Source organism: Fusarium phalaenopsidis (genome assembly GCF_050370095.1).
Source record: "Fusarium phalaenopsidis strain FUZ10S chromosome Unknown contig_32286, whole genome shotgun sequence".
In the NCBI taxonomy this organism is placed as follows: domain Eukaryota; kingdom Fungi; phylum Ascomycota; class Sordariomycetes; order Hypocreales; family Nectriaceae; genus Fusarium; species Fusarium phalaenopsidis.
In genome coordinates, this window is record NW_028145413.1 from 2,847,152 (window position 1) to 2,862,257 (window position 15,106).

Sequence of the window (15,106 nt, forward strand, 5' to 3'; positions counted from 1 at the left end):
ACATTGTCTTGGCCCTCGCTGCCTGCTCCGCCTTGACGTCCTACTCCGAAACCTGACCTCAAACATCCACGCGACCCCACGACTCCTGATACAGTTCCTCCGTTCTCAAGACTCATTCTTTGCACGCGACCTCCTCGTTCTTTGCCTCCCCGCAGTCTCGGGCATCATTCACAGCAGAAACCTACATCCCATATACCTATCGCGGCCACCCGGGCCGTTTCTCCCTCCTTCACAATGCCGGAAACAGAATTTAGCCCGTCCTCGTTTGCAGGCGATATGCAGCTACGAACAAGAAAGGCGCGCAACTTTGACAAGGTCGAGCACGACCTGCCCGACCCTAGAAACCCAGCTTTGCAGCGAGTTCAGACCGCGGCGCTCGCTGCTCCCATTAACATCTCGGGATGGCTCTCCCGTCTTGCGAACCTGAACCCTTTTGGCAAGGCTGTCGATAGCGGCGATATTGTCTGGCTCTTTGATAACACGGCGTACCGGAATCCAGACACGAATGAGTGGGAGGCCGAGTTTGTTGCCGCTGTGTTCGAGAACGAGCCCAAGTGTCGTGTCGCAGACATTGTATCGAGCATCGCCAAGACGTTGGGTATCGCAGAAGATGCAGCGGAACGCGATATCATCGAGGAGAGGATAATTCCGTTCCTCTGGGACATTCAGGCCGCGAGAGTGTTTTGGCTTGAGCATCGTAAGAAGGAGTTGAGGTTGGGGCCCACGAGCGTCAACGGCATCACGACGAGTGTCATGCCCCTCGAGCGCTATCATAAGGGATCTGTGGTCGATGCGACGGCTCTGGTGCCTAGGGAGGTCAGGGGCATACTCGATATGCAGACTTATTATGCTGGGCCTGAAGGATGGGGCGTCATTTCAGGTTTGTCTTTAGCCCATGTGTCAGTATGAGCGACCACTAACATTCTGTAGATATTGATGACACCATCAAAGTCACCATGACAAGCGATCCTCTGGGAATTCTCAAGTCCACCTTTGTTGACGAACCCACTCCAGTTCCCGGGATGCCTGAGCTTTACTCAGATCTGCAGTCCCTTCTACCCCGCGACACTCCTTGGTTTTATCTTTCCGCTTCGCCCTACAACCTGTATCCACTGTTGCGCGACTTCCGTGATCGTTACTTTCCACAGGGCACACTCGTGCTGAGAGACTCGAGTTGGCGAACTGTCGCGGGATTGTTGTCGGCGTTGACGATGGGGACGGAGGAGTACAAGGCCGACCGCATGAAGAAGGTTCACTCGTGGTTACCGAAGAAGAAGATGATTGTGATTGGAGACTCTACACAATCTGATCCCGAGGCGTACGGCGAGGTGTAAGTGCCCTAATTTTGAGCTTATATCTCTTACTAATGAGATGCTGCAGATACCGAGCCTTCCCCCACTGGATCAAGATGATCCTCATCCGCAAGGCCACCGATGTAGCCTCATTTGGCATCGAAGAAAAGAACCAGCCTGAGCGCTTTGAGAAGGCGTTTAAGGGTGTGCCGCGTGAGGCTTGGCATGTCTTTGAGGATCCTAGCGAGTGCCGGCGGATTGTCCGTGATGTCGTTCGCAAGAGGTCATGGTAGGCTTTGTATTGGACCGTTTACTTTGATTCAGTAGTTCTATCCTTACTTTCGGCTTAAAGGTGGGCTGTACAAGTATTGGGTTTGTGAGGGCAGGTTTGGGTACGGGTTTTTCTGTGGCCGGCGTGTTTTGGTTTGAATGGTGCTTGTTTCTGGCAGTTCTTCGAGCCCGCCTTGATACTCTGGTTGGATAGTGTCTTGGCCTTTGAGTAGTTATTCCTGGGTAACAATAAATAACAGGTGTAAATTGTGTCAAGTACAAGTATTCGTGTACTCTTTTGTTCTTGAATCCCTTTGCCCACGAATGCATCATTTCTTTCATCACAATCTGTGCCATTCTGTCTCGACCTCGTCCCTCAGTGTCTCCCTCTCCTTGTGTGCCATTTAGTCTGTTGTGATCTGATAAATCACTCGTGTTTTTTCCAGGTGATGCTCACCCTCTTTTCTTTTTCTAAAGTAGACGATCAACATATATTATCCTGAGCCGGGATGCCGATATTCCTCATCCCACAGAAACCCCCTAGCCTGAATCCTCGCCAATTATGTAGATGAATAAGACTCGTCGCTTCGCCAATGAATCTCGACTCTATCGTTGTCTACGACACCGCGCAGCTTCTGCTCAACGGACTTCTTTGCAAGTTTTGGCAGGAAAAAGTGGAATTGAGGGCCATCCACGAGCACCTCCTCTTGGACGAAATTGATTAATAAAGCATCTACTGGGTCCATATCCATTTGACAATCAAGGCTGCTCGCTTTAAGTTTCACAAGCCAGTATAATAGCAACGCGGAGGTGGCGTGGCCTCTATAAGAGACAGGTGAGTCTCGATTGGGCTCGAAAGAAAGACCGAAGTTTAAGTTGGTGATGAGATCGAGGTAGCGTCCGGCGACGTCGATAAAAGCCCAGTAGGCAGTGGTATCGCTGTAGGAGAGAGAACTGGAACCGTAGAGAATAGGCATGCCTTCTTCGAAACTGAAGTCAAGTCAGGGCCCTGGCTACAATCCGTCAAAGTCAGGCGTACTCACGCATACTTGCAAGTAAATGTGATGCTAGCGGACAAATAGTACCACTCGCGATGCTCCTCGCTGTGCTGATGAGGCAGAGCACCGATGCTTTGTTGGCAGACGCAATGTGCCCAGCCAGGTATCTTTCGCCGAGGGGGTGCTCCTTCTGCGGTGTAAGAGAACTCGGGCTTCAGATACACGGACGAATGAAAGAGGACGTGGACGTGGCGAGATCCGAAGAGCTCCGTGTAGATCATCTTTCGGATCTCTGGGGGAAACTTCTTGAAGAAGGGGGACTTGGGTTGGTCGCCGACCTTGGGGAAAACTACGCACGGCATGGGGGATAGGTCGAAAAGGAGATGATCCAGGACACTCAAGTGTAGATAGGTAGATAAGGATTTACAGAGAAAAGATGGGAGAACTTGGGGTTAATATAGAAGTCGGTAGTGGCAGATTTAAACTGTCCATGTCCAGTCTGAGCAAACATGGCCCAGTATTGCGACGGCAAGACGTGGAAACATGCAGACGAATCTCCAGAAATGGCGGGTACTCACTATAGCGATGGTCTTGAAATGCCCTGCGCATGGCGTCCTGGGTCTCGTTATTGGCGATGCAGTCCTGAATAGCCCGTTTGTAGGCGAGATGCAGTCTCGAGTGGTCACATCGGCGAGTACCCGAGCCATCATGGAGCGCAGACTCGCGAGCACGCAAGAAATTATCGGTCCCTTGCATCAAGTTTTACTTCCCTTGTTTGGACCCTGCCCGGCTCCAATAGTTGTGACGCCAATGACAAGTTTTTCCATCAGGCGCTTCTCCGCTCGTGAGTTCGCGACTGAGCTGGTCATGTTAGTGATTGTCGTGGTTAGGTTGTTGAGCGACGCGGTGACCTGCGCGTTGTGCGCTTCGTTGTTCGCGATGGGTGTGTCGTGAGTTGTCTTCTTCTTCTTGCTTGTCTGTTTGGCCTTAGCAGGGGCGTTTCGCTTTTTAGGTCTGTCTGAGCTCGTAGGTCTTGCGGATCTTCTCAAACCTTGGGCTGGTTGTTGGTCCGTTCGAACGGAACAGAGCATCCATATGCAGCCAAACGTTGGATCAAACACGGCTTTCCATTTGATGAGCGGGACTGAGGCCATCTGGCTCTCCATGAAGATCATGCATGACTATGATGAGTAGAATGGATACAGAATATAGAAATAATTAGATAAAAGTTGATATTATTTTATAAATTTACCATCTTCTTAGTCTTAGAGGGCGATAAGTATATACCTTGGCACTGGCGTCTCGCTTCTTACTTGAACCCGGTCATAAGGTCCATATGCAGACTTATAATAATTATTCTCGCCAAGTTCTTTTCTCTCCTGGTTCCATGTCTATGTCTCATATCCTCCCAGTTTGCTTCTTGCCTTGAAGCTCTCCACCCTCCCCTCAATTCTCTGTTTCTTCGTCCGACTCCTCATCCTCTTCATCAGCATAATGAAAGAACGTGATCTTGACAGGTGGGGTTCCTAAGCCGACAGGAGCCACCCTCTCCAGCGAGTGTTCAAACCCGTCTTTCAGCTTGTAGTGCAGGTCAAGGTCCAGGCGACAACGGTCCACGCCAAAGAACACATCAAGGAACTCTCCTGCAAAGCACGCCACCAGGCTACCCATCGCCCGCTCGTGGGCTATCTCCTCGGCTTTCCGGGGGTCGTAGCTTGGCGAGCTTTTGACTGAAAAGTTGATTCGCAGCTCGACGGGTGTCTGCCGCTTCTCCAGGGCTTGGGTGATGGTGTCGAGCTCCCCTGTCATCGGTCTCACATCGCCATCCTCGAGAACCATGGTGTTCGAGTACACCTCGATGGATCTGATGAGGCTGGCGGGGCGGAAGGTGTCTTGAAAGTGGCTCATGTTGTAGCCCCCATCAAAGGCAAAGACGTTGGACGTGTACAACAAATGAATCCCTTCTTCAAACCTAGGTTGGAGTTAGTCTAATGAATTAATCAGTCACATCAAGAAAAACTTACGCCTGCTTGCAGGTACGAAGAATCTGTGTAGCCAGACGGCACGACTTGTCCTTGTCCTCGTGGTGAGGATGGGCGGCATCATCATTGTCGGGGATCTCTCGGATGCAGACATGGTGCATCCAGCGGCGTGAAACATGCATCGACATATTCTTCTGAGGAGTGATGTAGTGGGTCTCTTTGGAAACAATGTGAACTCGGCGATCCCCAAAGGCCTCGCAGTAGATGAAGCGGCGGATCTCGGGAGGAAACTTGGTAAAGAAGGGGTATCCATCCTGGACGCGGCACTCGCTGAATCTGAAAATGTCGGACATTTTGGGTATGAAGAAAGAGATGTTGGAATGTCTGATGTTGAAATTTGCTGTGAAGAAGAATGTCGAGTTGAAGATGTGGAAAGGAGGAAGGGAGCAAAAGGGTAATGAGAGATCTCTTTTAAGAAGCTTCAAAATATCCCTTTTAGGAAGAATAACACGAGTCCTTGAGGAGGACGAAAATGGAAGTTTATTCGTTTGGAGTGGCAGGCAGCTGGCCACCAGTTTTAGCCCTGAGGTGTCTGCATGAGGTTATCATCATCCTACCTACGCCTGGCCAGCAAGTGCTTGCCAATATCTGAGCGTCTCCTCATCATCATGATCCACATCAGACATGCAACCCTCACTGTCATCCTCATCGTAGTCTTCACTATCATCGTCCCAGTCGTCATCGTCATCGTCCTCATCCTCGTCCTCATCCTCCTGTCCGACAGTCGGGTCAAAACCATCAGGCTCGCTCTCACACTGGACAAACTCCAGCCTGAGACGATCATCCTTTTCCAAAACCAACCCCACCCCGTCTTCTAGCATCTTGGGTGCCCAGAACTTGGGCCGGACTCTTGGGTTCTTCATCAGCTGCTGAATGGCAGCCAGCGCCGTGTTGAAGTTGGCATATGTCTTCTTTCTGCGCACGTGATCCATGTCCCATGTCATGCGCAGCTTAAAATCTCCCGTCCAGTTGGAGAGCTCCTCACACATTGGCTGAATGAGGTGAGTGTCGTAGTAGTGGAACTGGACGCAGATATCGAGACTCCGGACAGAGTTTTGGAAGCTGCCGGGGACCAGGTGGAAAAAGAAAGAGCAGTCGGTCTGGTCGGAGAACAGCAACTTGTTGGATTTGAACGGCAGTGTAGCCCCCTCATTATATCTGAAGCAGCACGGTTCAGTATCCTCCTCGACTCTTGATTTCTACGAGACTCACGCCATCTGACAGGTGTAGAGCAGGTTAGTCGCCAGTCTGCACTTCTCTTCACCCACGTCTGGACATTCGGAATGAGGCGGCGCATCGCCTGGCTGTCGACAAGTGTAAAAGAAGTACTTCGGGGCATTTATTCGCCGTCCAGGAACAACATGGACTGAACGAGACCCAAAGGCCTCCAAGTAGATCAAACGCCGGACATCGGGGATGATCTTTTGGAAGAACAAGGACTGCTCTTGCGCGTTGACAGGGCCGGGCTTTTCGATCCAAACCCGAGTTTCAAAGTTCATAGGCATGATGCTAAAAGGGAGCGCTCGATGGTGGCTGCATATGCATCGAGGGTAGGGATGTGGCGGAAGGAGGAGATGGTGAGAATGAAGGAGTGAAGAGAAGAGAGAATGGATTTGGTGCATAAAATACTGGTAGAAATCAGGCAGCCAGTCGAGCACAATGATTCACTGTCAAGAAAGCAAGCAAACAAAATAGGACGTATCCACCGTCCCTTGATGCCTATCAACAAACAAAACATAATTCCTGTTTGAAACAAGCACTCTGTATTGTCTATCTCAAACTTCATCTGCAAAGTCAAATTCCACTCTTCCTTCAACCCAAAGCCCAGCTCTGGACGCCTTCTTGCAGCTCAGTATCCCCTGTCCTCCCGCCTCCTCCCCGAGCGACACCCGTACCGCACGGAATCTATTTTCTTCCGGGAGTACGGGCAAGTTGCCGTATCTCTCTGGATCAGTAGGAGCCAGAGAATCTTCTTCAAACTGGACCCCTGCATAGAAGCCGTCTTCTTCCATGTCGACCACCACACGTGCAATCTTGGCGACCACAACACTACTCCATATGCCTTCTCTGTAAGGGGCCACTGTGAGTAAACCAATGGCTTGACGTCTGAGCCTCGGATTACGGCACTTTACAGCCGTGTAATACAAGGGGGATATGATGCCGAGGTCGAAAGTCACCCTGGGTCCAGTGACGCTGCGGTGACCCTCAAAGGGGCCACCCACGGCGAATCCATTCATGTTCCACATTTTCAGCGTCTGGTCGATGATAGATGTAAATTGTTCGGTGTGTTTGTCAAAGGCGCTTTCGTGAGGGGACAGGGTTGTAGAGATCATGATGGACGCCATGGTGTGGAACATACGAAGCATAAAAACCCCGTAGATGGTGCGATGGTTTGACTGGGATAGCAGGTCTTGGATACTTGCTTCGTATGCACGTATCCAAGCCGATGAAGCTCGCTCTAGAGTGGCAAGCTGATGGATATCGCCTGGACATCTGTAATTGTCCGATTCAAAGTCCTCCGAGAGTCGTACAGCGCCAACGAGTAACATGTCGAGGTGGTACCTGGCTTCCTGAAAGGATCCAAAGGTTTTTGGCGTCTCGGTTGGTGTCCAAGCCTCCTTTGTCAGGTCCGACAAGCTGCTTGATCCCTCCAGGAGCATCGACTGCATGTAAGCCCGAGTAAACGGCTCAGCCAAGTCAGGTTCGACTTCATACTCGCAGTTCTGTGCGCGACGGACAAGAATAAACCCATTCCTGAGGTGGGTCGCCGCAGCTTTGTGATTCCCCTGAACAAGCTCAAACGCCGTGGCAAGGACACAAACAATGAGCCCGTTCCGAAGCAGCCGCTTTTCGGTCCTGGGCAGCTGCATTTGCAACATATCCAGCACCTTGGCATACTGCTTGACGGCAAAGCCCTGGTCTTGTCTGTTTGCCGCATCGGCACTGACGTGGTTCTGCAGCATCCCGTCGCAGATGGTCTGAGCCCTGCTCTTGTATGCGGCACCCAGAGCAGACGCTCCGTGAAGGACAACAAGCTCTGAGGAGCTTGCCTGAAAGACCAAGGATTCCCAAAAGGAAGAGGGAAAGGCACCTGCCAGCTTGGAGGCGGCAATGACACGAAAGAAGTCAAAGTGCCCCTTTTCTTCTTGAGATGCCATCGATGGGATAGGGGTGTTTAGTTTCGATAATGAGGTGCATTGGATAGGGGATGCCCTTGCTTCATCCCATATTCCATAGCCTGCACAAAGACGACCAGATGATAGACACTTGCCACAAGATGGCTTCCCTTCATCGCACTTGATACGACGAAGCCTAAGATGGTTAGCTTGTGAAGGCGTATTTCCTCGGCATAACTTACTTGCACGTCTTGCAACCAGTCTTGACCTTTTGACGCCTTCTCGGGCTTAGTACATCAACATCCATCTCTGACGGGAACTTGCTTCTAAGACCAGTGGCTTTGCTAGCTTGTGGCAAACCAACGCATTTAAGCTTATACTCCCACGGCAATAGCCTATCTCCGGAGACAGGCCTCGCATTTTCTTGACGCTGACTGGTCCACGAGGTTGTATCAGTATTGCACCACAGCGTCTCTTACACGGGATATCTAAGCTCGGGAATATCATCCAATCGGTTTACATCTTTTGTTTAATGTTTCATCGGCTTACATGTAAGCCGAGACATGGCAAAGCCTAAACCGACGGCCTCTTACATCCCCGTCTACTTGCTTGATCCTGTGTCCTTCAATAATCCCATCAATACTTAAAGTCTTCCAAGTCAATGCCTGAAGAAAGCCCACTGACGCCGTGTTCCATCACGGGCGGATGCCTTTGTGGTGCCATCAGATACACCGTCAATTTCACGCCAGAGTTGCCATGGCCACCAGTAGTAAGTCTCCCCCTTGAAGCCACTTGAATCGCCCGCTAACTAATCAGTCTTCGTCATGCCAGTGTATGCACATCCAAAGATGTAAACTAGACAATTGTTGATATCCCCAGGTACCATGTGTCGCAAGTGGACATCGTCCCTCGTCGCGCAATTCCTCGTCCTCTCTCCTGAGCAGCTTACACCAGCCCTAAACACATTCCCTTCCTTCAAGGAATACACTTCATCACCTGGACGGTTCCGTGGCTTCTGTAGCGATTGCGGGACATCCATAGCCTGGCGTTCTGCCGACTATACTCCCATCTTTGATCTATACCTGGGCACACTAGACGAAGAATGGCTGGCTGATGGAGACACGGGAAAGACGCTGGCAACTCCGAACGGGACACAGTACTGGCTCCAGAATGCCATCAAGAGTGTCACTGACAAACTCAAGGGTGGTAGGGAGTATCTCACAGAAGGGCCAGATGGGCTACGAGACCTCGATCCTGCATCCAAGACAAGCGATGGGCTCTCTTAACGATAACTCTTATCAGGACATTTCCGTTGGGCACGGGGTTTTCAGTTTAAAAGGGCGTCTGATAGAAGATTCAGATCTGTTTTATTGGTTATTTTATTCCTATTACTGTATTTGCATTATTACCTTTAGTAGGCGATTGGTTAATGCTCTCACCCTGATGATGGATGTTTCCCTGTCGGTGAGCGTGTCCGTATCAGCAAAGGACGAAGGAGATCAGATATTAGGTATACGCGGGTCCAAATCCGTAGCGACGTAGTGAAAAGCTCCATCAACATCCGAGTCATCTGCCTCCTCTCCCGGCTCAAACGGAAAATTTTGACTCCCATCGACAAAGGTGAGTCCAGGCTGAGGAAAACGCGGCTGGATAATATCCTTGCCGCCCTGGTTGTCCAAAATGACCTGGGTTTCAACCCTCCCATCCTCCACGAGCGTCCTGACAGCACGGCTAAACTCCCTTTGGACGTCCCTTCGTATCTTCTTCCTCTGCCTCTTTGGGGGAGTATCGTCCAGATTTTCAACCACGCGGAGCTTTACCAGCTTGAGGGAGCGCCAGGTAGACTTGTCACTAACCGTCGAGACCACGAGCCTGAAGGCATCAGTCTCCTGTCGCACTGAGGTTGGTCTGTTGAGGGTGATGCGTAGTTCTAGGAAGCGAATGAAGCGCAGGTGGTCGATGGCTAGGGTGTTGAAGTTGATAACGTCGATCGATTTCTCAAAAAGAAAGGTGTTTGTGTGATAGAGAAGGGCGACGCCCTCTTCGTAGCTGCAGCCAAGTCAGTCTCTCTACTCATAACGGCATTTTCTATACTCACGCCCTCCTGCAAGTCCACAGAATATTGGTCGACAAATACCTCCACTTGTGGCATTCCTCGTCGTGCTCATGGGGAAGAAGTTTCGCCCCAGACCTGCACACGCAGTGCAGCCAGCCCACATGCGTGAGAGGTGGATGGCCATGCCTCCAAAACTTCCGGGCGTTCATATCACGGCTGCTGGTGAACATGACGTGCAGGTGGCGGGAGCCGAAGAGATGGAGGAAGATCTCACGCCGGACGTCAGGATGAAGTTTGGTGAAGAACTTTGAGTGGCTCTGTTCGTCGCCTGTGCCGAATCGAACCATCGTGGCTGTGATGGATGATGTCCCGACTTTCTTGTTGGTGGAGGGAATGTTCTCAGTTGCAGGGTTGTCGCATTTAATAGTCTCCAGAGAGGTCCAGTTGTGAAGTGAAAAACTGCACAAAGCGGTAGGAGGTGAAAAGAAAGACACGATGATGAGTGAAACAACGACAGAATTAACAGTCTTCAACCATCACTCACTCTTCAAGAGTCTTGCAAGCGGCCTTTATTCACCAAATGCCCTTTCGTCTCCTTTCCACACAAAGAGACATCATCCCCTGTGAATGCATGAGATCCAGTACAAACCACCAAGCCTCTTCAACCCGACACGTCCCAAGTAGGTTCTATACCACCTCCCACTCTATAATCGGCTCTGCTGCTACTATTTCTGCTTTTAACAAGTCAAGCCGTTTGAGTTCCTCTGGCCCAGCCAAGTCAAGCGGTCTGGCAGCCTCGAAAATCTGTCTGATTTCCTCAAATTCAGCCCAGGTGACCCATCCGATCCTTATCCCCCGCATCTCCCGAGCCCTCAGCTCCTTGAGTAGAATCGCCAAAGTCTTCCTCTTCTCGACGTTGAACAGAATCTCAAAGGTGGCCTCGTCACTCATCCTCGGCCACAGCATAGGATTGAGAGCCCAGGGAAGGAAGAACCGCCCTCTCTTAAAGGGGTCCTTAATCTCGCAAGTGAGGTGCCCCGACAGTTGGTAAACAAGTTCCATTTTGTTCTCGCAGCGCAGCTTCGCGGATCTCAGATATGGCATGGCGCGAAGTTTCTCCCATGTTTGTTCCCACTGCCACATGTCCACTGCGAGGGGAATGCGCAGGTCGACCTTGTGAATGAGATCCCACCGCAGTACCTTGATACTATCCATCCATCTGTCCAGACCGTTGCCTTGGCTAAACTTGAAGACATTGGTTGAATAGAGTACGTGCATGCCCTCCTTGTATGCCCTCTGACACGTGCCTAGTAATGATGTGTGGGAGTGGTGCCTTTGGCACCCATAATCGATATTAACAATTGCACAACCAAATAGATACTCGCAGATCAGGTTGCGGATGTCCTCGTTAAGGATGGTAAAGAATGCCGACTGGATTTGGGGGTTTATTTGAGGTCGCCTTGATTGTCTGATTGTCAATGTCTGAGATGTAGCCATCTTGGCGACAAAGTGACGATGTCGAGTTGTAGTGAAGTGGGTTGAGTTGCCTCGCTTGCAAATCAATGATGAACAACAGGTAAGTAATGACGAAGTAGAGTTTCTGGCGGATAAAAGATCATGTTCGACTCCATATGGTTCCGGGCGCTCGCGCCTTTCTATACTTCTAGACAACCTTCACAACCTTCACAGTAGACTTTTTTCATCCTTTAGACTTCCTCCCGTGCAGAGAGACCAGATCCAACAAAACCCTATAACGCCCGAATCCACCAAACTCGCTCACGCTCACAAATTTCAGGCAAGCATCTTCCTGAGAACCTCAATCTGCTCCAGAACCGTGGCCTTGCTGGTGCCGCCCTTGGCCGATCGGCTCTCGACGCTCGTCTCGTAGTTGAAGACGTCGGCAATGTCCTCCTCGAATCGCTCATCGATGGCCTTGATCTGCTCGTACGAGAACTCGTTCATGGGGATGCCCGTCTCCTCAGACTTGGCCACGCATCGGCCTGAGATGTGGTGAGTCTCACGGAACGGCACGCCCTTGCGGACAAGGTAGTCAGCCACATCGGTGGCCAGCATGAAGGGGTCGAGGGCCGCCTTCATCTTCTCGGGGTTGACGGTTAGGGTAGCGAGGACACCGTTGGCGATCTGAATGCTGTCCGAAACAGTCTTAACGTGGTCCATCATGGGCTCGAGACTCTCCTGGAGATCCTTGTTGTAGGTGCTGGGGAGACCCTTCTGGGTCATCATGAAACCAGCCATGTGGCCAAAGGCACGACCAGCCTTTCCTCGGAGGAGCTCCAGGCTGTCGGCGTTCTTCTTCTGGGGCATCAGGGAGCTGCCAGTGGAGTAAGCATCCGAGAGACGGACAAAGCCAAACTCGGCAGTGTTGTAGATGATAAGATCCTCAGCCCATCGAGAAATGTGCTGCATGAACATGCTTCCCCACTGAAGGAACTCGGAGACAAAGTCTCGATCGGCAACACCACCCATCGAGTTCCAGAGGAGGCCCTCGAAACCCAACTCCTCGGCCATCATATCACGATCAATGTTGAAGGGGTTGCCAGCAAGGGCACCACAGCCGAGAGGGCTTCGATTGACACGCTTGATGGTCTCGCGGAGTCGGTCCAGGTCAGCGGCAAAGGCCAGGCCGTAGGACAGCATCCAGTGACTCCAGCGGACAGGCTGAGCTCGCTGGAGGTGGGTGTAGCCGGGCATGATGTACTCGATCTCGGTCTCGGCGCGGGCGGCGATCACCTTGAGGAAGTTGACAAGGTGCTCGTCGATCTTTCGAAGCTCGTCTCGGAGCCACATTCGCATGTCGCAGACGACCTGCTCATTGCGGCTGCGGCCGGTGTGAAGCTTGCCAGCAATGTTCTTGCCGATGATCTCGCCCAGTCGGCGCTCGTTGGCAGTGTGGATGTCCTCCTGCAGAGGTGGTCAGAGATAGCGCCAATGATAACAAAGATGTGTCACTGACATCGACACCAGAAATAATGGTAAAGGAGTCAGTCTCCCATTCCTTCTGGACCTCGAGGAGACCCTCCCTGATCTTCTCAAACTCTTCCTGGGTGATGATGCCAGACTTGGCATTGGCGCGGGCAAAGGCGATGCTGCCGAGAATGTCCTGCTTGTAGAGGACACGGTCAAAGAAGATGCTCTCGTTGTACTTGACCATCAGGGGGTCGAGGCCGCCTGAGCTCGAGGTCAGCTCAATCCCGTCGCTTTGCGATCATGACCATGGAGGGAGTCATACCAGTGAATCGGCCACCCCAGAGCATGCTGCCCTCAGGCTTGGAGTCAGACGCCATGCTGTAGATTGTAAAGGGTGAATACGAGTGCGACTGGGAGTCAATTGACGATCAAGTGTCACAAAGAAAGTGATCAAAATATCGAGGAATGCGTTGGTTGTATGTATTTTGAAAGGTTGAGCAAAAGTTTTGAGCCCAGGGTTGGATTGATCCTATCACATTGCAGCGCCCGCACGCAGAGGATGCGTCACAGTTTCCCAACTGTTTTCTTTTCCGAGTTACGGAGCACTTCAAGCTGGGAATTCAGCCGCACGGGCCAGATTTTGAATGGGCAGTGGAATTTTTGTGGGCGGGCGACAGTCATTTTCAGCGAATTCGCTTGGTCAAAAACTACAGAGGGCTCAGGGGATTGGCCGATGCTGGCCGGCTTCCCCAGACAAGAGCTCGAGGTGAAGTTGTCTGTCTTGATTGGAGGACGGTGATTGGTTGATTGCTTCAACTCTTTTATCTTATCGGAGGTTGGGGGAGGGGGAGGGGAAACGCACAGAGCAATTCTGCGAATATTGCCCTAGAGTGGGAGGTGACACAGGTAGAGGCGGCACTGGTAGAAGTTGAGAAACAGTGGCTGAACAGATTGTAACTGAAGTTATAAATAATATTTGAAATTAAGGGCATTAGTGTGTACTCTTGAAGGAGAAGATACACAAGTTCCCTCCATACCTCAAAAGCATGTGCAGGTACAGATCTGCACCCATGAGGGAAGGAGATGAAAGAGAGAGAATCAACCCCATCTCAAACAAAGTCGCGGAGGAGCTCCTCTTGCTCCTTTCACGTGCAACAGATCGTACCGTCGCCTAAACTAAAAGGCCGGCGGGATCTGATGTCGAGGCAAGGAAAAATAAGCTAAAAACCCACGAGCCAATTCCGTTGGAGTGACACGGCATCCATCGCATCGCGCACAGACCCAGGGCCAACCTCCCCCCAGGTCCAGGATGCCGGTCCCGGTGCCAGCCTTTTCGTGAACAGCATGGGGGAGAGACAGACAGATGATGATGACTCGGTCATTTTAGAAAGAATACGCGAGGAGGCGTTGGTTTGGGGGATGTGCAGAGGGGACTCTAACCAGGTGACCCGTTTACCCCAGATTTAGATGGGAAGGGGGAAGACACGGCGTGCATCGGGATTGTCAGTCCGATGTTATTGACACCTTTTACAAGTTCACGGAAATTCGGGAGACTCGCCTTGTTTCCCCTAGGAGATGCCTCGGGTTCTCTTTCCAATGTCCTGCGGGAGTAGCTGAAGAGAGTGTGTGTGTCTGCCTGCAGGCTGGAGGGGATAGGTACGTACCCCCCATCTCTTATCCAGATGTAATCTTCATCTGTCATAACCAAGACGAGACCTGGGATTGGTCGAAATGTCATCTTTGATTCAGAGATATCAACTTTTTTTTTCTCTTGCTTCAAACCACATGTCAATGATTTGTTTTGATGGGATGTTACTTTTCCTGCCGTGCCACGTCTTTCATTTCCTGTTACTCAATCGTTCAGGTCTTTTCTTGGTGAGACGACAAACTGTCGACATGTGGTGCTTCTTCGGGCGGGCCTGGCCGATCATGACTCTACTCCGTAAAGTCAACGTTGACTTGTAGGCATCACCAACTGGAATTCCTCACAAGCCACGTCTCAAACAGAATTATTATCAATCAGCCAAGATTCTGCTGCTGCCAGTTCCAAATCCTCATTTCCTCCTGCTGCACCGCAACATACACGCGCCCGTTGGTGCGTGTCACTCGTCTGCATCTGTGTCATACTACCCCAAGTCTGGCCTCGCTTGGATGTTCGGCGCCTTGGATCCAACATTAGCCTGTCTCGAACCATGTGCTTTGGCTGGGGCCGTTTCCGCGTAGGGCGGCTGCTAGTCCAGCTCGCAAAACTAAACACACCTCCAATTACGTAGGTAGGGGTCCAGCTGGGGAACCTTTTTGATCAACACTCAGTATCACACGTATTTTTCTCGGATGGCACGGACAGAAGACAAGTCGTCAAGCATGGACATCTCCAGCTTCACGATTCCAGCAACATGGTAGA

The 15,106-nt window shown here is 51.2% G+C and overlaps 7 protein-coding genes across 7 annotated transcripts; 2 read left to right on the top strand and 5 right to left on the bottom strand.

Moving 5' to 3' along the window:
• Nucleotides 1-234: 234 nt before the first annotated feature.
• LRP88_03166 (phosphatidate phosphatase App1 family protein) lies at nucleotides 235-1,585 on the top strand (the record flags this gene model as incomplete). Its single annotated transcript, XM_083239796.1, has 3 exons — nucleotides 235-880; nucleotides 931-1,330; nucleotides 1,381-1,585. The coding sequence occupies 3 exons, from the start codon at nucleotides 235-237 to the stop codon at nucleotides 1,583-1,585; spliced, it is 1,251 nt and encodes a 416-aa protein (XP_083104926.1).
• Nucleotides 1,586-2,122: 537 nt separating this feature from the next.
• On the bottom strand, nucleotides 2,123-2,922 carry LRP88_03167 (uncharacterized protein; the record flags this gene model as incomplete). Its single annotated transcript, XM_083239797.1, has 2 exons — nucleotides 2,123-2,552; nucleotides 2,606-2,922. The coding sequence occupies 2 exons, from the start codon at nucleotides 2,920-2,922 to the stop codon at nucleotides 2,123-2,125; spliced, it is 747 nt and encodes a 248-aa protein (XP_083104927.1).
• A 1,084-nt stretch (nucleotides 2,923-4,006) lies between these two features.
• On the bottom strand, nucleotides 4,007-6,107 carry LRP88_03168 (uncharacterized protein; the record flags this gene model as incomplete). Its single annotated transcript, XM_083239798.1, has 4 exons — nucleotides 4,007-4,532; nucleotides 4,585-4,878; nucleotides 5,164-5,760; nucleotides 5,815-6,107. 4 exons carry the CDS (start codon nucleotides 6,105-6,107, stop codon nucleotides 4,007-4,009), a joined length of 1,710 nt encoding a protein of 569 aa, XP_083104928.1.
• Nucleotides 6,108-6,377: 270 nt separating this feature from the next.
• Nucleotides 6,378-7,760, bottom strand: LRP88_03169 (uncharacterized protein; the record flags this gene model as incomplete). The annotated part of the gene is made up of 1 exon (XM_083239799.1): nucleotides 6,378-7,760. The coding sequence occupies one exon, from the start codon at nucleotides 7,758-7,760 to the stop codon at nucleotides 6,378-6,380; it is 1,383 nt and encodes a 460-aa protein (XP_083104929.1).
• Nucleotides 7,761-8,474: 714 nt separating this feature from the next.
• Nucleotides 8,475-9,004, top strand: LRP88_03170 (Mss4-like protein; the record flags this gene model as incomplete). The annotated part of the gene is made up of 2 exons (XM_083239800.1): nucleotides 8,475-8,487; nucleotides 8,598-9,004. The coding sequence occupies 2 exons, from the start codon at nucleotides 8,475-8,477 to the stop codon at nucleotides 9,002-9,004; spliced, it is 420 nt and encodes a 139-aa protein (XP_083104930.1).
• A 213-nt stretch (nucleotides 9,005-9,217) lies between these two features.
• LRP88_03171 (uncharacterized protein) lies at nucleotides 9,218-10,121 on the bottom strand (the record flags this gene model as incomplete). Its single annotated transcript, XM_083239801.1, has 2 exons — nucleotides 9,218-9,767; nucleotides 9,817-10,121. 2 exons carry the CDS (start codon nucleotides 10,119-10,121, stop codon nucleotides 9,218-9,220), a joined length of 855 nt encoding a protein of 284 aa, XP_083104931.1.
• A 1,444-nt stretch (nucleotides 10,122-11,565) lies between these two features.
• On the bottom strand, nucleotides 11,566-13,079 carry LRP88_03172 (argininosuccinate lyase ARG4; the record flags this gene model as incomplete). The annotated part of the gene is made up of 3 exons (XM_083239802.1): nucleotides 11,566-12,696; nucleotides 12,749-12,963; nucleotides 13,025-13,079. 3 exons carry the CDS (start codon nucleotides 13,077-13,079, stop codon nucleotides 11,566-11,568), a joined length of 1,401 nt encoding a protein of 466 aa, XP_083104932.1.
• Between the last annotated feature and the right edge of the window lie 2,027 nt (nucleotides 13,080-15,106).